Source organism: Hemiscyllium ocellatum, chromosome 11 (genome assembly GCF_020745735.1).
Source record: "Hemiscyllium ocellatum isolate sHemOce1 chromosome 11, sHemOce1.pat.X.cur, whole genome shotgun sequence".
Classification (NCBI taxonomy): Eukaryota; Metazoa; Chordata; class Chondrichthyes; order Orectolobiformes; family Hemiscylliidae; genus Hemiscyllium; species Hemiscyllium ocellatum.
The window spans coordinates 85,692,964-85,718,894 of record NC_083411.1 but is presented as its reverse complement, the minus strand read 5'-3'; the positions used below and the strand labels follow the sequence as shown (position 1 = coordinate 85,718,894).

Sequence of the window (25,931 nt, the reverse complement as noted above, 5' to 3'; positions counted from 1 at the left end):
CTTCTCACTCATTTCTTTACTACGTTGCACAGATACACAGAGAGAGAGACACAGGAAAGTACATGTGGACAAGTGACCATGGCTGTGTCAGCTCCCGTTATCCCGCCGCCCCCTCTCACACCCACTTCCACCCCGTTAACAGGAGGCTTGTACCGGACCGATTCGGTGTACACCAGCCCTTCGGAGTCTCCCAAACTCAGCAGCATTGGGAACAATCTCAACAGCGGCAACGAGTGTAAGATGGTCGAGCTCCGTGGAGTCAAAGTGGCGTCTTTCAATGTGGACGGGCAGGAGCTGATCTGCCTCCCGCAGGTTTTTGATCTCTTCCTCAAGCATCTGGTGGGCGGTTTGCATACGGTTTACACCAAGTTAAAGAGACTGGATATAACGCCCGTGGTCTGCACCGTGGAGCAGGTCAGGATCCTCAGAGGACTCGGAGCCATCCAGCCCGGAGTCAACCGTTGTAAACTCATATCCAGGAAAGACTTTGAAACTTTGTTCAACGATTGCACCAACGCGAGGTAAGCACCGTCTTTTTTTTTGTCTTCCCTCATTGTTTCTTTTTCTTTCCACAATACTTCCCCCCCCCCCCCCCCCCTTTCAATATTTCCACCCATCTCCCTTTTTCATTATTGTCACCTGTTTGGGAATTTTTAACCGCTTGTCATTTGGGTTGGGGGGAGTGGGGATTGTTCGATGATCAGAAACATTGTGGGATTCTCATTCAGAGAGAGATCTATCAAGTCTTGAAAACTAGTGCAGCACATTGAAAAAACGAGGGGGGGGGGGGTGGGGAGGGAAATCACCAGCCTTGGCACTTAACGCAATTTACAAACTCATCGGTTCGTCCCCAGTCACGTTTCAGTTTCGCTCTCTCACCCACCCTCTCTCTGAAGCTCCTTGTATTATTGCAACCATGGAACCCAGATCAGCGGAATGAATACAAGTTCGGTCATCCAATATGAAAACATTTTCTAATTATATCTATTCATCGTTTTACGAGAAGCATATGATACCCACGTAAGCGAGAACATCACTTTTTATGCTCTCGTTGTACATGTGTAAAACTAGCACAAGGTTGGGCTGTGCACGCACAAAGTTAAACGAGGCAATGAAAGGTGGCTGATGATTCCAGATTTTGCTACTGGAAAACAATGTGAGGTTGCTTTCAATTTCTTGCGAATGGGGATCAGCGCCGCTTTGCTGGGGGCGGGGGTGGGGAGTTGTATGTTTTCTGTTTCAGCCTGCAGGACTCGCTGTTGTCATTTCTAATCAACAAAAAAACACCAAAAAAACTTATGCGAAAGTACTAAGGACGTTCACAATTAGCAGATCATTCGAGATGCAAAATAGACCAAGGTACCAAATTAAACCGCGGGTTGATTTATCTGCAGCACTTTTTTTTTCTTTGTTCTGTTTGAATTGATCGCGAATTAATTTTCAAGATCGTCTTTTCAGACTGCAGATGTTGCAGTTTGTACAATAAATCAATAGGAGTAGATCTAAATGAATCGCCTCGGATATGGATTCTGTGCATGTTTTGATGTCTCTGTGTTATCCTTAGCTTGTTATCCTGACAGATATATACATGGTAAGCATGTATTGTCAACTAGGGTTCTGCGAAACTGTAACTTTGCAATTGACAGACCTGTCAAACTCAATGAATTAGAAGAAAACTTTTTTCAGTCCAGGAATGGTAGGCGAGTGAAACAATCCCTTATAATTCCTAGGTTTGAAATTGATCTGCTGGTTTTATTGCATTCATTATTTATTGAAGAACTGCAAGCTAAACATAACGTTAAGCTATTTTGCACTTAGGGACTGCATTTAGGAAATTGGATGGAAATTGCATTACTGATGAACATCTGTGCATTTTCCACTGCTGTATTGTTATACTTGGGTGTAATGGCTCAGCAGTTTTTTTTTACCCACATAATTTCTAGCCACCATGTCATTTTGCCTTTTGCAAAGCACATTTCTGAAATATTCTGTCAGAAGGGCTACATTTACTAGTCATGTTGAAAAAAATGATTGTCTGCAAAAATTAATTTTTCATTTGCCTCTAGCAGAGGTTTAATAGAGTACACACTTGTTGTTTGCAGAAATATTGTTTAATCACATTAATATCACAGCCTGAGGAAGGAAGATAATTGTACAAATGCATATAGAAATATGCATTGCTAACTTTTTATGATTAAATTATGTAAATGACCCATCCACCGTCCTTCGGAGCACTAATCATCTAATTAGGAGTGATGTCCTGAATAGATGTTTCTGAATCTGGGTATATGCAATCAGAAATGCATAAAATTGGAACTGACATTCATAATTCCAGAAAATAGCCTGCAAGATAAATGTTAACATATATACAAATATACATGTTAATAAAAGTAGAGGTTAAATTAACTTTTTTGCTATTTCTGTAAAGGCTGCCTGCGTAATAAAACAAATGCCACATAAATTACTTGTTCAGGTATGCTAGCTTGGGAGTAAGGTAACAGGTTTTTATAAGTTGTGCAGGATTTCTTCTATGATGAATGAATTTCAAGATGAAATAGCTGTACAAGCAAAATAATACAAAAACTTGCTACTTCTAAAACAGAATTCATGAAGATCAAAAACATTATTTTTAGAATGCTTTGATATCTTTCAGAATTTGAAATCTTGTCTTAAACTAGTTGAGACATAGTTGCCCAAGGTTAATGCCAGGTATGTGATTACCAAGGTAAACAGTAGGTAGTGTTACTAATGGGATTGAGTCAAAGTATATTTTGTGCGTTGATTGCAATGTAATATGTTGGTTTTAATTTGCCTACAGTAAATATAATGTCAAATGTGTCATGTGGAAATAAATACAGTGAAGTTTAAAGGGAGACATGATGCCCCAAAGCATCACTCACTGGATTGATTTATCTTGCGTGGTATAATGACTGCAGATGTGGATCTGTTATTCTAGATGAGGAATGAATTTGATGAGCTGATAGCACAAGCCAAGAAGCGTGGTTTTAATTACTGATGTGGAATTTATTTGTGATGTGCAAATGATTTACTATATTACTTTGTTATTGGCAGATGACCTTTACATCAGAACATTTCTTTTCAATTAATCAAAAAAGAAGAGGTATTTTTGAGACTCCACCATTTGATATATTTTAAACCATTAGTTGATGTGAGTCTGTGAAAGGACTTGACTGACACATAATACTATTGTGACTGACTGGGATTGTGTGTTACTGTGCAGTGTGAGTTCAGTGGCTGTAATAATGGGGTGGTGGTAGGAAATGAGTGGGTGTTCTTTATTTTGAAAAGTCAAGTTTATATCAGGCTCATTTAGGCTTAATGTCTTTCAAAATTATTTTGAGTGCTCAAATAAAATGAAAGAAATTAAGAATCATGAAGGAGAGCATGCGGAACATTTTATTGCTTTCTTTGAAGCCACAATAGGAGTAATCCATACCCCTGATGTAATTTCCAGAGCGTGGGTAGGTTTCAGAACACCTGGCTTACAGTTTCAGCACAGCTGATAAAATAAAGTTAAATTTTAGATTCATGTGGCAGCCTGAAGAGAAGAAAAATAACATGAGGGTTTCTTTTGTAAACACAATAGATGGAGCAGGGAGATAAGGGTCTCCCAACTCTTTAATCATTCTTTGTTACAAGTTACTTTAAGGGATCAAAGTATTTGAAATGAGAGCTTTTTTCATGTGATTCATAATACTGTTCTAACTAAGAGCTTCTGTTTGTAAGTTTACAAAATGATGATACTGGATATTGAAATTTATGTTTATATTTGAATCACAAACAGATATCATGCTGTCTTATGATCATTCGCAAATGAAAGAGCCTAAAAATAATGTTCTGAGTAACACATATTTAATATGCAATTTGGATTGTTGACAATAGTAGAATTATGGAGAAGGTTTATTTTATAAGTCTGGTTAAAAAGAAGTGATCTTTATTGCTGAAACATGCAACAACGCATCGTATGTGTTGATTGTATGTTCTTTAAACCATAGGGTTTTTTTTGACAGATTGCGCTGATTACAATTTCCTATGTTTAAAAAGCAAAGTGAATACCTGTATCTGACAAGAGCACAGTAACCATTACAAATTATCATTAAGATTTTACAAGGTATTTTTAAAATGATACATGATGGAACTATCTGTACTATACATAAAAATGTCTTTAGAATTTAAATACAGAAGTATCTTAAATTGAAAAGGAAGATAGTGTACTAAAGATGAGCATTTTGTGTTGACCAGGTAAATTAATTTTAATATTTATATTGTAACACTTGTGATCTTAATATTTAGGACTTACATGATTTTTACCACGTACTGTAACATAACTTGATGTTAAGCAGCAGTCACAAAGCAGTTGGGGTTCTAAGTGTAGCTCACCATTCCTCGATATCTTTAGGTCAAAAGTCTCTTTTCCCTTTTTCTGAACATGGTGCCATCTGTTTTTTTTTGCACAAATAAGTAATAATTACAGAATTAAAGAAGGTTTTTGACTTAAGTTGATGTCTGCTTAATAGGATCCGTTAATGATCTACCATGCTTAATTTGGAAGCTATGTAATATCTGACTAAAAATTTACAAAAAAAAGGCCTTCAGAGCTGCCATGGGTCAGTTTAAATGTATAACTACATCTGAGAAAGTAAATGTGATTTGAAACATTGATCTGCTTGAGTAGCGAAATGGGAGTTTTGTATCAGATTGGTATAAATGGTTGATTGTAAATCTGCGGATCTTACCCATGAGTCAACACTTTGTATATGCATCAGGCAACTAATTTAATGTACCCTGTATTGTACGCAGACTAGAGATAGCTTTCTATGTAAACACTGACGCAAAACTCACACTAAATTCATGTTATTCCAAGTCAAACTGAAAGTAATATCTATTCATTCAAAATAAAAACATTCCCTCCCTGGCTATAAATTGAACAATCAATGTATTGGTCTTATAGTGACATATAATTTCACAGACATCTTGTTAGTTTTCAGATGATGTCTATTTAGTATCTCATTTGCATTTTGTGCATTTTCATTTCGTCTGTGGATAAGTTCTTGAGTTTGTGTCATCTGCCTTGGAATTCTGTTCCTCCCAAGTCTTTTGGTAAGCCAATACATATAAGAAAAGACAGTTTGAATGTTGGACGTACATTCACTAAATCAAAACATGAACAAAAATACCAGATAAATTCCATTTGAATACTAAATATACCAGATGACTGGAGATGGTCTCATGCAGCAGATCAGGATCTCTGTGGAGCAAATTGGGACGAGTGTGAAGAATTCAGAATAATGCTGAGGCATATCAGCAGGAGTGTGAAGCTGTTCAGAGCCATTCTGAAGCAGGTCAGAACCATAGCAAAGTAGTTAAGGATCACGGCAAAGCAAACTGGGAGAATGTGAAACAGATGGGAGAAGTGTGAAGCAGTTCAGGATGATGTTGCTATCAACCAGGAGGAGTGTGTAGCCATTCAGGATCAGTGTGTAGCAGATCAGGATCGTAGTGAAGCAGTTCAGGATCACTGTAAGGCAGACACAGAGGAGTATAAAGCAGGAACTAGACCAGGAGGAGTGTGCAGCAGGCAAGTATCACTGAATTAGACTGGGAAGATTGTGCAGCAGGCAGGGATCACAATGAGGCTAATTTGTGAAGCAGATTGGAATCACAGTGAAGTGGACTGGGATCACTTAGAAGCAGAATAGGATCATTGAAGTAAGAGAAAGACAATCAAACTTGGCACCAGAGGAAGGTCAAAAATTGATTGGCTGGTGAGTATTGTATATTGTTCCTTTTGGTCCAAAGTTAAAATGTTCATGTCAGGAGCGGATAATTCGTTTTTGATAATAGTGGTTAAGTAATGCTTTTTTATTAATCTTGACATAATTAAGTATCAGCAGAAGAAGAGAAGGGAATATCTGTTGAGGTTTTTTTGAGTGTAGTTCTAGTAGATGGAAGAATAGTAGGCCCATTCCAGTCTTCAGAGTGCACATCCTTTTTCCTATGGGAACTCCTGGACATTTGTGGTGTCCTGAATAATCAGATGTACAGGACATGAGCTGCAGCAACTTAGGCTCCGTGGAACATATGCATCACCACTGAACCTCAACATGGTTGAGATATTTATGGATAGTATCTTGAAGCTTAAAGATATGCGATGAGAAAGAGAATGGGAGTTAAGACAAGATAGGCTGGGGATTTAGGAATCCTCTCCAAACAGGATTTAGTTCTGAAAGTGATGGTTCTTCTGAGGAATGCAGCCAAGCCCAAGTCTATGGCAACATGGCTGATTCAGCTTTACAAGGTGGAATGAAGAAGACCGGAAGTGCAATAATAAGAGGAGATTTGATGGTTAGGGAAATAGACAACTTTTTTAAGACTGCAGACCAAGAATCTAGGATCATGTGTTATCCCTCTGATATGAGGATTAAACAGCTGTAGAGCACCTTGACAGGAGTAGGTGAAGACCCAGCAGTTATGAACCATATTGGTACCAATAAAATTGGCAGAGTTGAAAATGTGTTCTGTACTCAAATGTTGAGCAGACAGGTTAGCAAGCAGGACCTCATATGGTAATCTCCATACTTGGTAGCTTGTACAAATTAAATTTGAAATAGGGTAGAGAGATGAACACATGGCTGGAGAAATTGTGCAGGACAGAGGAGTTTGGATTCTTTGGACAATGGGACCAGCCAGTTGGATTGCACCGAAACAGAATGGTTAACTGATGGTGTTGGGAAGTGTTTAAACTCATTTGACAGGGATGTGGGAACAAGGAAATACTAGAGAGGATTATGCAGATGAATCTACTTTCTGGGGAGTCACATAATACTAGAGCAGGAAATAATAAGACAATAGGAGTGTTCAGTGTAAGTTTGCAAGAAGATTACACTGCATGTATATGAATGAGCAGATTTTGGTAAATGAGATTGATGAGTTGCAGCCACAGGTAAATAGATAAAAATGAAATGTGGTATTACGAGAAAACTGGTTCAAGGATGGGCACGACTGAACATACAATACTCCAGGATACAATGTGTCCGGAAAATAGTAAAGAAGGAAAAGGAAGAGAAGTGGCAGAATTGGTGAAAGAGACTGTTGTAATGAGAAGGAATATCCCAGAGATATCAGGATAGAATTGATTCAGTTAGCGCTAAGTAAGAAAACAGGTGTAATTTCATTGGTTGATGTGTAGCCTATAGCGCACTAATTAGGGGAAAGATTTAGAGGACCAAACCTGCAAAGGGATTACAGAAAAGTGCAAGAATTTCAGAGTAGTTGTAATTAGGGACTTCAGAATAATCTCTGAGATAGTTTTGGTGGTAAGAGATATAGAGGGACAAAAGTTCTGAGAATTGATTCAGTAGCACTTTGAGTAAGTTAAATGAAAAAGGAAACATTGCCTGAGTTGTTCCTTAGAACTAAGGTAGGACAGCTATCTGTAGGGAACTGTTTAGAGGAAAGTGGTCATACATCATAAGGTTTGGACTGGCTTTGGAAAAGGACAAGGAGCAACCCAGATTTGGAATAATGAATTGGGGGAAAGCCAACACTGGCAAATAAGGTAAGAATGGATCTGGACTAGATAAATCAGAATAAAGCTTAGTCGACTAAGCTGTAACAACAGTGGGCTGCATTTAAAAAGACTTTTACTATGCTCAATGTATATTCAGCAAAAGAGAAATCCAAAGCTCCCTGGATGATAAAAGAAATAGAGATTAAAATGAGGTAGAAAATGTGTTTATTACCGATGTCAGGTGGAAAACTAGGTTGATTATAGAAAGTATGGTGGGGAGTCGACAAAATAAGCAAGAGAAGCAAAGCAAAAGTAGAAGAGATTGGCAGCTTACGTAAAATGACATCCAAAGGCTTGAATTAACATATAAATCAGAAAAAGATGGTAAAAGGAACATGTGATTCGGGACCAAAGGAAGGGATTTACCTATGGAGGCAGGGGACATGACTGAAGAACTAAATCAGTTCTTTGCATCTGGTAAAGAAGAAGATGCTGCCCGGATCTCCTGGTGCAAGAGATAGTAGTTTTGACACTTCAAGGGTTTTAACTGATAAGGAGGAGGTATTAAATAGGCTGTCAGTAATTGGAGTTGATGAAGCACCAAGACTGGATGAGATGCATCCAACAATGCTGAGGGAAGAGAGAGACAAAAGTTGTGGGGCACTAGCCATAATTTTCCAATCTTGCTGAGTATCAGCTTGAACAGAAGATCTGAGAATTACAAATGTTACTCAAAAAGATGTCAAGATGAACCCAGCCATTGCAAGTCAGTCGGTTTAACCTTGTTGGTTGGAACTTATGATGATAATTTGGGACAAAGTTAATAGTCACAGGTAAATGTAGGATAGTTAATGAAAACCAGCCTGGGTTTGTTAAGAGCAAATTGTATTTAACTGATTGAATTTCTTGAGAAAGCAGCAGAGAGAGTTGATGAGGATAATGCAGTTGATGTGATGTACATTGACTTTCAAAAGGCATTTGATAATGTGCCACATGACAGACGTGAACAAAATCATAGCTTGTGGAATAAAAAGAGCAGTAGCAGCATGGATACAAATTTAGCTGAGGGACAGGAAAGAAAAAGTAGTGGTGAATGAATGTTATTGGAATGGCGAAGTTTAGAGTGGAGCTCTCCAGCAATTCCTGTCCTTCCTGATATTAAAATTCCAGCGTTTGAGGTATAGGGCACAATTTCCAAATTTGTGAATGGTATGAAACTTGGAATTGCTGTGAACCATTGAGAGGACAGTGTCAAAATTTGAAAGGACATGGACTAAGTTGGTAGAATAGGTTAACAAGTGGTAGATGAAATTTAATTTAATTTAATTTAAGTAGGAAGAACTTAAGAGAGACAATACAAAATAAATGATGCAATACTAAAAAGGATACAAGAGCAACAGTACCTGGCTGGATATGTGTATAAATAATTGAAGATGGCATGGCACATTGTGAAACGGATTAATAAAGCTTACAGTATCATGCAGTTTATCTTGGGGGACATAGAATTCAAAAGTAAGGAAGTTAAGTTAAACTTCTGTCAAAAGTTGGTTCCGTTTTATGCTGTGCCCTGCTCTGAGCATCACACTTTCAGAAAGGTGTGAAGGCCGTGGGAATGTGGGGGAAAAAAAAGATTAATGAGAATCATTCCAGGATAAGTCACTTCAGTTACGTAGAAAGACTGGAGAACTTGGAGTGGTCCTGCTTGAAGAAGAGAAGGTTGCAGGGAGATTGTGTAGAGGTATTTAAAATCATGAGGGGTCTGGGCAGTGTAGATGGAATAAAACAGAATAATTAAAAACCAAAGGACATAGAGTTAAGCTGATCTCCTAATCTTCTTCTTTCAGCATGTGGTTAGGAGAGTCAGTTCTGGCTTTCAAAAGGGAATTGGGTGATTATCTGAAAAGGAAACATTTGCAAGGGGAAAAGTTAGGTGAGCAGCACTAGTGAATTGCTCCTTTACAGAATCAGCATAGGTACAGTGGGCTGCTTTAACCATACATTGATTTGTGAAAGTATTTGCCAAATCTGCACTTGCTATAGAATTGGAAATGTTCTAATATATGCTGTATTTAATTTCAAAGCACAACTGTGCTACATGTAATGGTGAAGATAGAAATTAGTTGAAATACTCGCCTGGACACTGGAAATAATTCAGATACTGAATTTAAAGTGCTCACACAAAAAAAGATCCAATTACTCAAACTAAACACATAATTGCCGAGAAAGTGCTCCAGAAATAGAAGAGTTGCATGCTGCTATTATGTTGGATGCTGTCCAGTTGCCTTCCTATTTGTGTCCACTTGTGTGTTACATGATGATTTTTTTCCACAGGACAATTTCAAGCATGTATAAAATGAAGCAATCAATAATAACAATCTATAGAAAAGTTAATAAACTTTTAATGTTATCAACAGTAAGTGGTTCAATTAATTGCTAATTACAACAAAACAATAACTTTAGCATGCTTTCCAGAATATCACTGATGTCACATCTCCAGCTGATTTGATGACACTTGAAGAGTAAAAATGGAATGTTAAAACATTTATTTTCAAATTTATTGGGCTGCTTTATTACACTTGTCACTGCAAGAATACAAGGTAAGGTGGGATAGAATTTGTACATATTTTAGAGCATGCCAAGAGTGTGGAAGAGAGGAGTTCATTTCATTAGGGCCTTCATTTATTTGATTGATGTAGAAACACCAATAATCAATACTTTAAAGGCGACACTAAAAATTAACAAGCGCACTGTGTAATTGTTCATCTTATAGCATTTTCCAGAGCACAAAAGCAATAGATTTGTGATCAAACTCAAATTACAATGTTTGTGAGGAGTCATTGCAGTAGTATGAGCCATTTACTCATTTTTATTCATTTTTGTATATATTTGTATGTGTGCTGATACAACCTGCATCAGAAACTCCAAGACCTAATTGTTATTTTTCCATTCCAACTAAATTATTGTAATCCTGACTCAATCATGCAGACAATGTGAAATACATTTTTCTTTATGCTATTTTGCATTTGAAACAGATTTATAGTCCCCCAGAAATTGGCTTACTTGAACAACCAAAATTATGTTTTAGGAATGCCAAAAGACTCAAGCCAGTAGTGTTTAGAATTCAGGAACCTAACAACCATTTTATTAATAGAACTTTTGGAAACTGCGATAATTTAAAACAGTGCTATTGATCTGTCCAAATGCATCACTAGTTTACAATGTCAAAAGGCACCCACTCCTTGAATCAGCCCTTGGCAGATTTTAAGACATCACGTTCAGCCTTGGTAAAGGCCAGCCAGTGCTGCTTTCATGCACAGTGTATTGCCTTTGGAGAAAATTTATGACTCAAATGTTGATTTTTCAGCCTGCATGTAAGGCCAGTGAATGAAGCAATAAATATGTCATTCTGATCAGGCAGATCACTTGTGAGTGTTGGTTGTTTTGGAAATATGTGCAGCCTTAATCAGTAACAAGGATGAAGCCAGATCCTTTTCAGATATGATGCTCAGTGACCACAAAACTCTTATCATCCTAATCAGTATAACTGTTCCATTTTGTGTTTTGACATCAACAGAAGCTGCTATACATAAAAATGTTTGAGATAATGTTCTCAGCTATTTAACTGCTTGCACAGTTCAATTGCATCATCAGTAGAAAGATGGGAGTGCAGTGTAGCTGATACATGACACTATTATATTTTGGAAAATGGACATATAAAAATAAACCTCTGCTCTAAAAATTTTAAATGGAACTCTAACAGTCTAAATTAGTAGCCACTGTTGGCAGCCTCTCCATTCATTTTAATGACCATTTCACTGACTCAAAAGTCCAGACAGCCGTGCAACCCAGACTGACATCATATTCAAATACGACAAAAGAGTCTATGACTCCACTAATCTCTTTGGTTGTTTGCTAATGATATTCTTGGCTGTACTAGGTGGGAAAAAAATCAAGATTGCTTTGGGATAATCAGACAATTTATAGGAGTTTTTTTCTAATAAAAAACTTATTTTAATAAGATTTAAATGATAAAAGTATTATAAGAAAAGGTTTTACCATGAAAAATAATTTTGAACATGGCCACTTGAAGAAAACAAACCAACAAATAACATTTATGTGTTCGAATTAGAGTAATGCCTATTTGATTTATTCAAAGGGTTCATGTGTAAAAAACAGCTTTTAAAACTTTTTACAAGCAATGAATTTCTGGAATTTAGGATTTCAGATAGATATGCGTTATCATGTGTGTGACAATTCTGGTTACATTCAGTATTTTATTTACTTCTTAATTTTATGTTTGCATCATTACAGATTATATTTAGCTAAGAGGGGACGAACTGCAACATTAAAGATCTAATAGGAAAATATAAACAAAGGCAAGCATTGATTCAAATGAGAAGAGCTAATAGTAAATTGTAAACAAAATGATTAAAAAAAAATCACTTGTACAAATAAAATGAAAAAAAATTGTTCAACTTTTCAACAAATTCATCTTGGATTTGTTTAATTTCCACGGAAGATATCAAGCTAATATTCCAGATTATTACAGTAAAGATTGGCTCATTTCTATTTTTGTCCATTGTTATCCGATTTAGTGACATCATATTGTCTGCTACAATAATTAACATTAGGTTAAAGTGTATGGTCAGTTACAACATTAAAATCAAACATCTGATTCAAATGTTAGGTTAAAAAGTTACCTTTTATGTCAACTCCTCTCATTATTTGTAAATGCCCTGTGTTTAAAAAAAATCCCATGGGTCTCATAGACTATAATAGCTTCATGAAAAAAAGCCCACAGGATTTTACTGCGTAAATTTCACATCCATAATATCTACAAGGCAGCCACACATTGCCTGATAGTCTTTCAATGTAAAACAACTGCTGAGCAGCCTTCTACATGAGAACAATGAAAGAGAATGGTTAATTTGGACATGATTGTTTTTGGTTGAGCACAATAATATTTATAGATTTTTTTTGACTTATACTTTCTTTCTGTCAAAATGGACAGAAGTCCTTATTAAAGAGGAGATCAGTCAATATTTGATAACATTTTTTTACTTCTTTTTTTGGCAAAAAAAAGTTTAAATGCAAGTTGCTGTGGCTTCAGTGTTAGAAAACTACAGGGGGAGTTGAAATGCTGGCACTCCAGCAAAGAGCTATAGGCATGGGACAATTGGACAAAAAGGAATCCTCAACAATTTTTTTTGTGAGGGTCAGCATGTCACCAGCTGTTAGGTGCGGAAAAATGTCTGAAGTTGTGCATGTAAGACTTTTCCCCCATTGTGTGTTTGTTCAGAAAATTTGAAACCAACCAACCGACTGTTTTGTGGTGGACCTGCTAGAAGTCAGCTCAATTATGGGGAAATCTCTGGTTGGCTGAGTTTGAATTTGTGAAATTGACTTAATAAGAATGTCAGTTTGAAAGCAGATACGGCAGCTTTAGCTGCAGCCTCTCCTTTACAAATTAAATTGGTTAATTAAATTATTTCAATCACTTGAAGCCAGGTTTATTAGACGATGAGTCCAAAGATTTTCACTAACACTGAGATAAAAGGAAATTTGTCTGTTGATGCCATTGTTTAGTTGAAGCTGTTTGGTGCTGACAGATGTCCTATAGCACCATCAGGGCAGGGAGGCCCCAGTTAAAGTAATGGATAGCAGTCTCATGTAAAGATTGGTCCATTACAAGGATGGATTTTCAGCGGGCTATAAATCAGTGCCTGACTCATTTTCTTTCCCAGCACAGAGATGAGCTGCTGTTTTTCTTGTTATAATTGAACGTCAGCCATGAGCAAAGGGCAGAAAAGGGAATTTTATGTTGACATTCATTATTTTTTCACCAAGTAAAAGACAGGAGGGTTTTTGTTAGGCAAATATTCATATCATATCTTGAACCTACATTAGCACATGAATGTGATGCCTTTTTCACCCCATTCCAATAATGATTCAAATTGCTTAGGGGTTCCAATTCACTGTTTACTTATTACTAAATGTGTCATGCTTTAACCAAAGCATTTTTAGAGTTGCAAGATTACAATGGTCTTAAATTTACAAGAGAATGACAGTCAGTGCTGTGTAAAGAGAGGTTAAATGCACAATTTACATATTCATTTCATGATTCATTTGTTTGATGATTTATATCTATTTACAGTGTGTTTTCCAATTTTGTAGCCACATTCCTTTAATCATTGTGTGACAGATATACTGGGCTTGGCTGAAAAAAATCAGAAGTTCCTCTGTGTATCATATTAAACTATGCATGTTTACAAATGTTGTGTTTGTCCATTATTTTCATCTTCTGTAGTGTGTCTGCCATCATGCATCCAATTTGCTAACATGGGCTGGATGATCTGGACTGCAAAACTCTCCAGATCATCACGTCTGGCACTTGACTATAGGTGGCTCACTTGAAGCAAGACAACATACTTCGGGCCAATTCCTCACTGTACCCTACTACCAATGCAGAATGCCTCACCAGCAGTCTGACTGGAAACTAGCAAAGTTCACCCTGTGGCGGCAATCGGAATGAAGTCATGAAATTTTTGTTTGTTACCTTCTGGCTAGGAATCAAACACTGTTACTGCCTCACTGGCAGAACAGCACTACGTTGCATGTTTCAAAGCAAATTCTATTTTCAAACGGGAGAAAGTGAGGTCTGCAGATGCTGGAGATCAGAGCATGTGTTGCTGGAAAAGCGCAGCAGGTCAGGCAGCATCCAAGGAACAGGAGATTCGACGTTTCGGGCATAAGCCCTTCCTGAAGAAGGGCTTATGCCCGAGACGTCGAATCTCCTGTTCCTTGGATGCTGCCTGACCTGCTGCGCTTTTCCAGCAACACATTTTCAGCTCTATTTTCAAACAACTTACTAATTTAAGTTCTCAACCTACAGATTTTCCAAATAGAGAACATCTTTCATAAAGAATTTTGTGTGCTTTTGTTTGCAAAAATTTCCAGCATTTGTAACCACAGCAGCTAAAAATTTACAATACATTCTCTCAATTTATGGATAGAGGATCTTTACAAATCTCAATTCATGCTCTAACTGCACTGTGCATGTCCTGTGTCCCATGCATTAGAGCATGATAGGATGTGCCTTTTTTGTTTGCCTCTGAGCTCTTGCTTGTTGAGTTCCTGATCTTAGCAAGCTGATATTGGATGGATAGTAACTGTTTTCCCCTCACAGAGCAACAATTCAGAGGGTAAGACAATCTGCATATTACTCACTTACATCTTATGAACCAATCCATGAGCATCAGAGTTTGAATGGATCACTTACTTATCTGTTTGTCCTCATGACTGATATGTGAAATGGGAAAGTCAAATGGTTAAGGAGATATAAGTATAAATACAGAAACAGGAAAGCTACTGAGACTCATGGAACCAGAATCTAATCATAGTCAGTACCTTCAGAACAGGAGAAAAAGGAATGAAATTGGGAAACTTCCAAATAAAAATTATTCTAAGGCTGAACTCCACCTAGAATTCATAAATCATGTTTTTGAAATAAAAGTTGCCAATTTTCAGCAGATGATACACTTATTTTTAAGAATAATTTACTTTTGTTGTTAAGTGCAGTCAGATTTATTGTTATTTGCTAAATGCAATGCTTTAAATTTGTTAAGGTTTACAAATTATACAGTTGTAATTTCACTTAATACACAAACTTTTATTCCAGGATCAATGACCATCATGAAGTATTTGTGTTATAAAGAAGATATCACTTATGTGATTTCTGAAACAAATATAACTTGCTGTAGAATTTAAGATCAGTGGCGTACTTGGGGTTTCTTTGTTTGACACAAACATTCTGTCTGGCTGTCTCTGGAAAATGTCTTTCGTTTATTTATTTTCTGATACACCAACACAAAATAATTGGTGCAAGATATCTTCATTTAATTCAGTCAAAATATTCCACTTGGCAGATTGTGATCTTTGGTTCTGGAACAACACCAGATGGCGTCAGTTTAGTGAGTGTGTAGATGGGATGGAGGGTATGAGAAGTGACTCCATAGAGGCAGTGTGTGCAGAATAAGTTAGTGAGGCAATTCCAAGTTGGATTTCAGAGTCATTATATACAATTGTGAAGATGATTGCAGGAGGAAAGAAAATGCAGCATGAAAATTTACATAATAGAAAATAATGTTAATGTATTGGTTTCAATTAAAAATTATTTCAACAAGCAAGGAAAAAATAAATTGGATCAAATCCTTTTTATAACATTTATAAATTCAAGACGACAAAGAATTATCAAGTGAATAAATAACAGTTCCATTGAAATTTGTCATTTTTCTTGCTTTTCTGTCTTAAGCATACCATTCAGTTGCTTTCTCCATTCTTTCCTCTACTTCCTGTTTGTATTAGATTCTGTGCCTTGTAATCTTTGTTCTGAATGACCCAGGAACTCTAGCAGTCTGGTGCCTTATTAATTTTTAATATATTAAGTGTTTTACTGTTGGGAGCAGGTGTCAGGAAAATATTCTAATTGTCAGCTTTAGGCAAAAAATATCGAATCCTGGTGTCAGTTCACTGAAAATAGACGGTAAAGAAATCAGCAAATTCGTGCTTATGTTAAATGTTCCTGACATTTGTTCTGCTGGAATTATATCCAGTTTATCTGCTAAGCTGAACATTTTATCAGCATGACAATTGAATTGTGCAGTGTATATGCGGCAGAAAAATGGTAATTGAGTATTTTATCAGAGGCTTCCATGAAATGGACTTTGTAGTCATAAATGAAGATTAAGGCTGTTGTTCACAGAGACGAACAAATTGGAGTGATTTATTATCTGTGACATCAATATGTCATTGCTTGGATACAAAATGAAAAACACTGAATTGCAGCTAAGCAGCGGAAGGTAAATACAGGTTTTAATTATTTGCTCCAAACCATTAAAACTGAGATGAAATTGTCATTAAGATCGCACAGCTGTTACACTAGGCTCATTTGTGTGGATTAAAAAAAGACAGTAATAAAGGATCATGTCAGAACAGAGGAACAATGAATGCATGATTCATTGTAAATAATCATTAACACAGGAATCCTGAAAGGACTTTTTGACTTACACAGTTCGCCTGGCACTAATCTGTATATCCTTATTGAATTCTTTTGAACAACCTAATTGAAAGTAGATTTTTAAAACAGTCATTAAGACTTCTAGATTCTTGCCCCACAATTCAAGACTGCAGACAGTTCAATTAAGACACTGTTCTGAACCTTCATTGCAGAAAGGCATTGTCAATACACGAACATGTTAAGCAGCAAAATGTTTTTAAGAGCATGTTGCTCCTATAAGTGACTTTGCTTTTCCACTGTTGCACTTAACTTCGAATTAATTGTTTTACAATACTAATTATTGTGTTTTCTTTTGTACTATCAATGTGAATTTTCACTTTGGTAAGATGCAATAATGTTAATGAATTTCTCAGTGCTGACTTTATTTTTAATGTACCATTATTCTCTACCTAAGTGTTAATTTTCTAGACATTAGGAATGTTGCCAGTGGAGACAAATTGAACTGTGAGTTATATGATAATGCTTACACTGTTTAGAAGCTTTGTTTAACAGCTTGTTAACAGAAAGATACAACGTTAATCAGTGAATAGTTTTGAAGCTTAACACGTTAAAAACCAAACACAATTTAACGTGTCTTTTTAAAAGAAGTGACTCTATCGCTCACTCTCACACATACACACACATACTACACTGTATTTTTTCTCAAAATGGCAATCTCCAGAATCACATTGAATTCCTCAAGGAACCATTTCATATTTTATTTCTACTTGTGTATAAACTTCAAACATCACATTTCAAAAAAGTGTCAGAAGTATATGAAATAATGATAGAAAGGCAGCCATTTGATGCTGAGGTCAACTGCAGGTTAATTTCTGTTGCCGAGGGAGCATTACAGCATGTAACATGTTATGTGTGTTCTGCTGCTGAAGTGGAGCTTTGGGTACTTTTGTCTTCGTTTAAGACCACTTGCTCTATTTTCTGTATGTGGATCAATTGGTTCAATTTAGTAACCTTTAGATTCTTATGTCATTTACGGACCATCAGTCTTTTTTAAGAAGTGTAACTTTTTAAGTTGTTTGGAAGACTTAATTACTTTCAGTACATTTATGTGAAAATACCTTTTCCGCTTAGGAATACAAATATTCCAATACTAACAACAAGATTTCAAATAAATCAAAATGATCTCATTCACCAATAAAGTAATTAATTTTGTCAAATGTATTACATTCTGTGCCTCTCAATAACTTCATTGATGTTTTACTTCAAGAAGTCTGTCAGGCCAGACTTTGAGTGCATGCATGAACTGCTCCCCATTACCTCAGAACTTTCTCACCCCATTCCCAGATCCTGCAGTCTGTGCAACCAAAACTATCTCTAAGGTACAAAGACCTGAAGTACCTGCCTTTCAGTGCACCCAGAGCCTGGGGATCTGCACCAATGCTGTGTCCCTTCTTCACAGCACTTGCACTGCACATTGGCATTCTGGTTACTTAGCACATGTGGGTAGATGGCTAGCATACAGGATGTGCTGATTCTTCCAAAATCATTACGATGTCAGATTGCATCAAAAAGGTGGTACCCAACTCGGGGAAATTGCAGTCTTGTCCATCTCTGGTTCTGCCTCCTCAGATGACTGAAAATCATTTCTTTATTTTATTGATGTTCCTGCCTATACACCTATGTCAGGTTTTGTCTATGTCCGGATTCCAAGCAATCTAACATGTATTTTGCTTGGTAGAGACAAATTCATTTTCAGTGAATAAGAATTTTTCATGGCTTGTTTCTTTAAGAAACCGATTTGAGTATAAACTTGATGAACTTAACATTTAAAGAAACCTTAATTTTACACAAATTAAAAACAACGAGCTGAGAGCACACACCGGGCTGGATTTAATGTAGCTCGCCATAATGGGAAACTTGGAGGCTGGGTTCAGTTAATTGTGTGGGAAGCCTGCATTAGTCTCCTAGTGATGACAAAATGTCCCCTGATTAATATGGAGAGCAGAACGGTTGGATTCTCACTCACCCGCAGCAGGGTGTCAATTAGGCTCATTAATGAAACGATTGACACCCGTTATCCCTGAGCCCACCACAGTTTAACTGGTGGCTGAAGGGTTAAATGGCCCTACGAAAGCGGCTGTCAGATTTCTCTGTGGCCTACTGGAGGAACTCTTGTCATCAGGCACTGTTTGCCGAGTTGAAGATCCTGGTCTCATGCAAAGGTCACCTTTCGGCGTGAACGCTGAGATCCCAGAGTGATCCTGGGCATTTTTTCTGGGTGCTAGCAATTCACACAGGCAACAGTGATGAACTGTATCCCCTGATTAGCTAGCACCTCTCAGCACACGGGATGGCCTTAACCTGGGGCTCTGTCTTGGGGAAGGCCTCTTAGTGGCCCTGGGAGTGCTTGAAAGGCTTCCCCCATCGGACTCATGGTGGTTCCTTGCAATACCACATCAACCAGAAAATGTCCCAGTCTCTGTGTTCACATTTACAATTAATGATTCAACCTTGAACGGAAATGAATACTTATTTAGGTAACTCCTTTGCTAAACAAACATTAATATAATGCAAAAATAGGTGGGATATTTATTTCCTGTAAGAAGCTGGTAACTGAGAAAGCTCTAGTTCGGTGTGTCTCTGTCTGTAGCAATGTCATATCTGTGCTAGAACTTTGTCAATGTGAGCCCTGCTGCATGTTTGAACATATAAGATAAGGTCAACCCTTCCAATTTTACAGAGGAAATTCTATACTGTTGGAGCTGTTGTCTTTCAGTTGAGAACATACTAGTGGTCCTGTCTGTCCTTAAAGGTGGACAAGAAAGAATCTCTGATGCTATTTCAAAGAACAGTGGAGATTTATTACCAGTATCGTGACCAATATTTAATCGTCAAACAACATCATAGAAACAGATGATTGTAGGTGTTGGCTTTGCACAAATTGACTCCTTGGTGCCAACATTATACTAGTATTGTGCTCTAAAAACACATCTTTGGTTCACTCCATATTGCCAGTATTCTTTTTTGAGGCACACAATTCAATGCTCAAAATATAGATTTTGAAATCTGTGAAATAATAAAAAAGATTTTTGATTGTCATAATAACTCAGTGGCCATATCTCTGTATCCATTACAGGGTGCAACATCCATATAGTGACCAAGTAGCACATACCGTCTCAGCATGAGCAATGCTATAGCGGCTATGTTGGTCAGAGAAAGAAAGCTACGTTTACAAGTATTTCCTGTCATTGGACTGACAATTCTTTACTACACTTTATGTAGGGAGCAATGTTAGTGATTTAAAATGTGGATATTTGTTATTTGGCATAGGAACTAAAGGCCAAAATATTCTGTGACTTGGCCCAATAGCCCACACACCTCCAGCTGTTCAAGTGAATGGAAGGAGAAATGCAGCTTCAGAAGTGCATAAAACTAAAACCCTGACAAAAATCCTCATAGTGTTTTACCAATCACATCGTTAGAAGAAAGGGAAGCCAGTGATCTTATCTACAATCCCAACCTAACTCAGCATTTCTTTAACTGCAGTTCAAATTAATCTTGAAAGGATATGTGCAACACATGAAAGATTCTCAACTTTTAGAGATTATACAGTGTAAATGTTCCTGATAAAATTCATTTCCACAAACTGAGATACTGAATTTTAGTAATTTAACTTATATTGAGTTGTTCAGTGACATTAGTTTTAACGAAAGGGTAGGAAAACTACAGGTGCCTGAGATCTACTTCTGTGTAGATTGGACAGCCATGAATGAATAAATAGGTTGAGGATAAATAGGAATCTTTTCAAAACACTGGGCTGAATTTTACTGGTCAATTGGAGACAGGTTGGGAGGAAGAAGAATTGTTTTTTAGAAAAAGTCAATGGTAGACTTTTGACATTTTTTTGCTGCCACAGGATGTCGCAGAAACAGGAACAGCAGTGGCTCAGCCAGTTAATGACCATGTCACCACAGCACCAGGATTTACTGGTATTTCAATATTGTGAAGCACTCCTCCACTACTGTTGAGTGAGGAGAATATCAGCCTTCCAGTGACTTCCTGAAGTGGGACAGCTTTCCATTCTGACCACTCCATGGGTCATGGACGATTCCCTCCCCTGACAAACCCTGCCACCATTGGGGCTCAGTTTCCAGTTACTGGAACTTGCTTGGCTGACCTGAGCATATTTAAAGAACAATGTGAACCTACCTTATGATGGCACCTCAACATGAAGGTCCTACCTTCTCCTTGCAGCCTCAGTAGTAGCCATCTCTCTTAGGGGCACTGCTGTGGCTGCCGAGCTGCAGCCATCTTTTAGAGCCTCCAGCTTTGAGAAATGGGCTGTCCTCCTCAATTGATGGTCACCTCTTAATTGGCAATGGCTAGTAGTATCACACTAGAAGCCTGTTGTCTGCTCGTCTGGATTCAAGGTGCACTATCATTTCACATGGCTGGAGTTTCTGATTCCTATGAAGTTCAGCCCATTATGTAGATATATTGAAACCAATAAAAGACAATACATTCTGAGGTAAACTAAAGCTAAAAGCCCAAAGCAGATAAATGAAAGCAAATTTTAAAGTAGATTTAAATGGGATAAATTTACAACACTTAAGAGAAAGTTACCATTTGTCTGTATATGAAATTACATGAAGCATTTCAAAAATATTACATGTTCAAGTCAGTTAGAAAGGCTATATCAGCTTATGCTATAAAAACTATGGTTGGAGAGAGGGAAATGGAAAATCACTGAGGATTTCAAAATGCATTTAACATGATGATGAATGGGAAATGGCTAAAGTCTTAACTTTCTACTTTTTTGAAGGGTTTCATTTTAACCAGGGAGTACACAGTAATATATCATACTACATCAAACATATGTGCTCTGGGAATTTTTGTGTTAGTGATGCTAAGGTTCAAGATAGGCTTAAGAAGTTGAAACCCAATAAATTCCTAGATGATAGGCTATACTTTTGAGTATTCAGGAATATAAGGGAAGAGATGTATGATGTACTAATGGTCATTTTGAGGAAGAGATTCCAATAATGAAAAAGGCAAATGTAAAATCCATATTCAAAAATATGTGCAAAACTCTATAATTATAAAACTAATGGACCCACTAATCAGAGACAACATTAGGATCCTCTTACATCCAATAACTTACAGTCAGCACAGTTTTAACCAAAGTAGCTTTTGCTTAAGCAATTCCATTGACTATCTAAGAATTGGTGCCCAGAATTGATGTAATATGTTGTAATTTGACTTCCAACAGTCTTTTGATGAAGCACCTCATGGAAGATGACTTTGCAAGCTAATGCTTATCAGGGGTAAGACATAAATGTGGATTAATCACTGGCTAAAGTGATTATTAAAGTTTCTCATTGGTGCTGATACTGCCGTCCAGATTATCAGAAAGGGATTGATGTTATACCACAGTACATTTTAAATTCCAGCTGTTGGCTCAATTTTCATGGTACAAGACCATTTCAGGACAGGACTCGTTTCAACATCCAAAATGGCTCATTGACTAATTTTGAGTCATTAGTCAAATTAATACTGCAATGATTTGCTGTACATCTCTATGACTCTATAAGTGTCATTAAACTATAAGCCAATAGACACCACTTTTCTGAAGCTAGTCTTCAATGATTTTCCAAGCAGGAATCCAGCATCCACATGAATTCCATGTTCTGATTCCATATCTCAGTGTTTTGTTCTTATGACACAACTTTTAAATGTGAGTAGCTTAGTTGGCCAGGGACAACTTCAGTTGCTGATGAGAGATGTGAAGCACCTCCAAGTGACAAGACCTGCCTGCTTTGCACCAGCAACAGCAAATGCAGGTGGTAGCCATGATGAGGGTGGCCTTACTGATTAGAACTGGTAGTCCAGCTAATGGCAAGGATACTGAATATGGTGGAGATCAGCTATGGAGAACAAGGTCAGGAGCTCCCTTATGCTAGTGCTTGTTTGCCTCACACATTTGAATAAACATTAACCACAAAGAAATTTGTAAATCTCAATACCATCTGTAACTATTGGGTCTATCACAGTGTGGAGCCAAGTTTTGTTTTGTAATTAATCTTAATTTAAATGTAAGAGGTTTGAGCAATCTAATTCTCTCCAGTTCTTCTAAATTTTTTCAAAATTTGAAACTCTCCCGGAATGGTCAGGATCTTGGTATCATCAAGGAGTGCAGTTGTGAGTTGTTGTCCTGAACCAGAATTCAGTCCATGCAATCTAATTTATGATGTTTATTTCTGGGCGATTTCAGTACAACATCAGTTAGCCATTGTGACCACGCAATCACAATATCAGTGCATATAAAAATATTGCTTACCCTGTGATACTGAAAAACATGTGGCCTCTCGCAAATGTAAGGATCAATTACATCGTCCACGCCTCCACCGAAACTCAGTGCAGAGCAAATGAACTGAAAATGTGTTTTAACTGAATGGATCTGAACCTGTTGGTATTTCTGAGTTCAGGACATTTTACATTTGGCCCTATAAGAACATTCTTCAGAATGGAAGTGCACCCAAAAGTGCAGTTGAGAAGAGATCTGCAGTGGTGGTAATAGCTACTGTCTTCAAAGCCTCCTGAATATTATTCAGTAATAGCACCAATATATTCTTCCTGGCTAGAGCTGGAAAGGTCATTATAACCTGTTTGAAAAAGGGTGCGAAAAATGCAGAGAGCCTATTCAATTTGGTTGTTGGAAACAATCTCAAAGGCCCACCTACAAAGGAAAGTGCTGCATTAGGGCCGCTTGCAGGCAGGCACCCAGCAAAGCGAGACATTCTGAAGTCATTTATTTGTCATTCAATTCACGTTAATTATGGCTGCCTCCTTCAACCATCCACCCATGTGCTAATATGTACGCGACATCCCTTTAAAATGCCAAGTGAGCAGAGACCTATCATAGTAAGTGACTCTTTTCCTCTGATTTATGCTCACGAAATGAGTGCAGTATTCTGGAAGAAAAGCCCCTATACTGATTGCAGCAAGTTATTATTCAAAAAACTCAATGACCTTATTTTATCCATCTCGTACTGTGTTCTTTTCAGTTTTTATATATTTTCAGGATGAGAAAGACCATTAGATCTGACATCACCTTTCTCGACTTCTACATATTTCGCCTGCTTATCTCCCATATTCCTTTCTCCCAGTGTTATACTTTTCCCTTGTTTCCTCACTGTGTATTTCTGTTTATTGGCAAAGGTATTGTGACCTGAAAACAAACCTCGAGGGTTTTACCTCATATCAAGTCACCTGAAACAAACACTTGAACATTTTTGGTCCTGGCATAACTAGCTGACTGCTGAGGATCAACATCAAAGTGCCTGATAAATGTGTCCGCTCCCTTGTTAAGCATTGGGTCCCATTACTGATGTGTAAAAGACCATCAGTACCAGCTTTTTATAACTGACTGAAACCATTCAAACATTTTCCTAAAAAAGTTATTTTTGCCCCTTCCCCATCACATCTTATTTGTAAGTATTTAGTCTGACTGCCGAGTGCACTGTGGTTATTATCTCGTCATCAGAGTTGAGTGAAGAGTTATACTTTACACAACCTAGTGTTATGGTTTGTTTACTTACACATGCGTACAAGGGAACTTACCCAAATCTGTTGGAAATTCCACCATGTCCTAAATCTAGGGCGAAGAAGAAGTGGTCCTAGATAAAAGCATTAACACATGTGAGATGTGTCTTTAGCTTTTTAGAGCATTACATTGTTTGTGTGACATTTTACACATGCTTGTCTGAGTGAAAAACAAAGACAGTGGCTATAACAGTGTTGAGGTGTTACTTGAGCATGTTGGTTGCATTTTTTTTAAAAGTACTTCTAGTTCGTGAACATTTGTCAACTGAATATTTTATTGGCAGAAGCAGCTTAGCTTCTGCCTCCCATTTGGCTTGTTTTGCCCTGTAGGTACATGAGATGCTTGTTTTAATGTATTTGATACTATATTTACTGGAAAGAAAAAGTGAAGACTTTTTAGTTAAAACCTTTTCATTTCATCAGGACAGTCCATTGTGCTTTAAATACAGTAAAGTACTTTTTAAAGCTAGTTATCAATTTACTTTAGGGAAATAATGGCAACAAAAAAGCACAGAGTAAAATCCAATAAACAGCAATGAGCAATTTGACTAGATAGTTTCTTTTAATTATGTTGGTTAACTTATAAATGTGAGCTGGGACATGGCAGAATTCCCATGCCTTTCTATCAAATTAAACTTTGGAATCTTTTATCTTCACTTAAGAGCTTTAGTTTAATATCACAGTGAAAAAATCAGAATCTCCATTGGGGATGTGTCAGCCTGGATCATGGACTCAAGTCCCTGAAATGGGCCTTTAATTCAAATACTGTCTGACTCACAGATAGGTGTTCTATCACAAAAATTTCATTCAATATGAATGAATCATGAATATAAGGTTTATAGTTGTTAACTAACAGATTTGTCAGAGCTATGGGCTGACATATCCCTGGGTTCTGATGACCTTTATCCTGGGTCTTAATTAAATAGTCAGTTTTAATTTTCCACAATTGTTACAACTTGGGGAAAGTTCTATTACATTGGGAAAGTAGTGTATGTAACTCCTTTATTCAAAAAGGGAGGGAGACAGAAAGCAGGAACCTATAGACGAGTTAGGTTAACATCTTTGATAAGATATTAAAAACTATTCATAAAGAAGCTATAGTAGGGCATTTAAAATTCGAAGGAGTCAGGCAGAGGCAACATATTTTTGTAAAAGGAAAATTTTGTTTTAAGTCAGTTTAAATAATGCTGAAAAAGACAGCTGTTCTCCAAGTTTTTCCGTCTTACCATCCATAATACCATAGGACATAGAAACAGAAGAAGGCCATTCAGTCTGATGAGTCTCCTTGCCATTCAAAGAGATGATAGCTGATCTGAGAATCCTCAACTCCACCTTCCTACCTTTTCCCCACTAATCTTGGATTACCTTATTGATTAAAAATCTATCTAGCCTTCAATATACTCAACGACTAGTCTTCATAATCCTCTGTGAAAAAGAATTCTGCAAATTCACCATTTGTTAAGAGAAGGAATTGCTCCGCATTTCTTTCTTAAAATTCTTCATTCTGAGATTATGTCCTCTAGTCCTAAACTCTCCCATGAGTGGAAACAGCCTTTCTGCATCTCCCCTGCCGAGTCCCCTGAGAATCCTACGGTGTTTAAATGAAATTGCTTCTCATTCTTCTAAACTCCAATGAGTACAGATCCAACCTACTCAACCTCTCCTGATAAGACAGTCTCTCTATATCTGGTATCAGCTTAATGACCTTTCTCTGAACTGCCTCCCATACCGGTACAGGTATATTTTTTTTACATAAGGGGACCAAAACTGTTTGCATTATAC

The 25,931-nt window shown here is 37.2% G+C and overlaps 1 protein-coding gene across 6 annotated transcripts in view; it reads left to right on the top strand.

Annotated features, from left to right (window-relative positions):
• dacha (dachshund a) overlaps positions 1-25,931 on the top strand; it is a 376,970-nt gene continuing 351,039 nt past the window's right edge. For 4 of the 6 annotated variants that reach the window (XM_060832649.1, XM_060832648.1, XM_060832647.1 and 1 more), the window contains exon 1: positions 1-521. In XM_060832649.1, the coding sequence (XP_060688632.1) occupies positions 79-521 (443 nt within the window). In that variant the 5' untranslated portion in view covers positions 1-78. Of the gene's footprint in view, positions 522-924; positions 1,021-1,339; positions 1,360-25,931 lie in introns of those variants that run through there. The other 2 variants (XM_060832650.1, XM_060832651.1) reach the window with 2 other exon arrangements.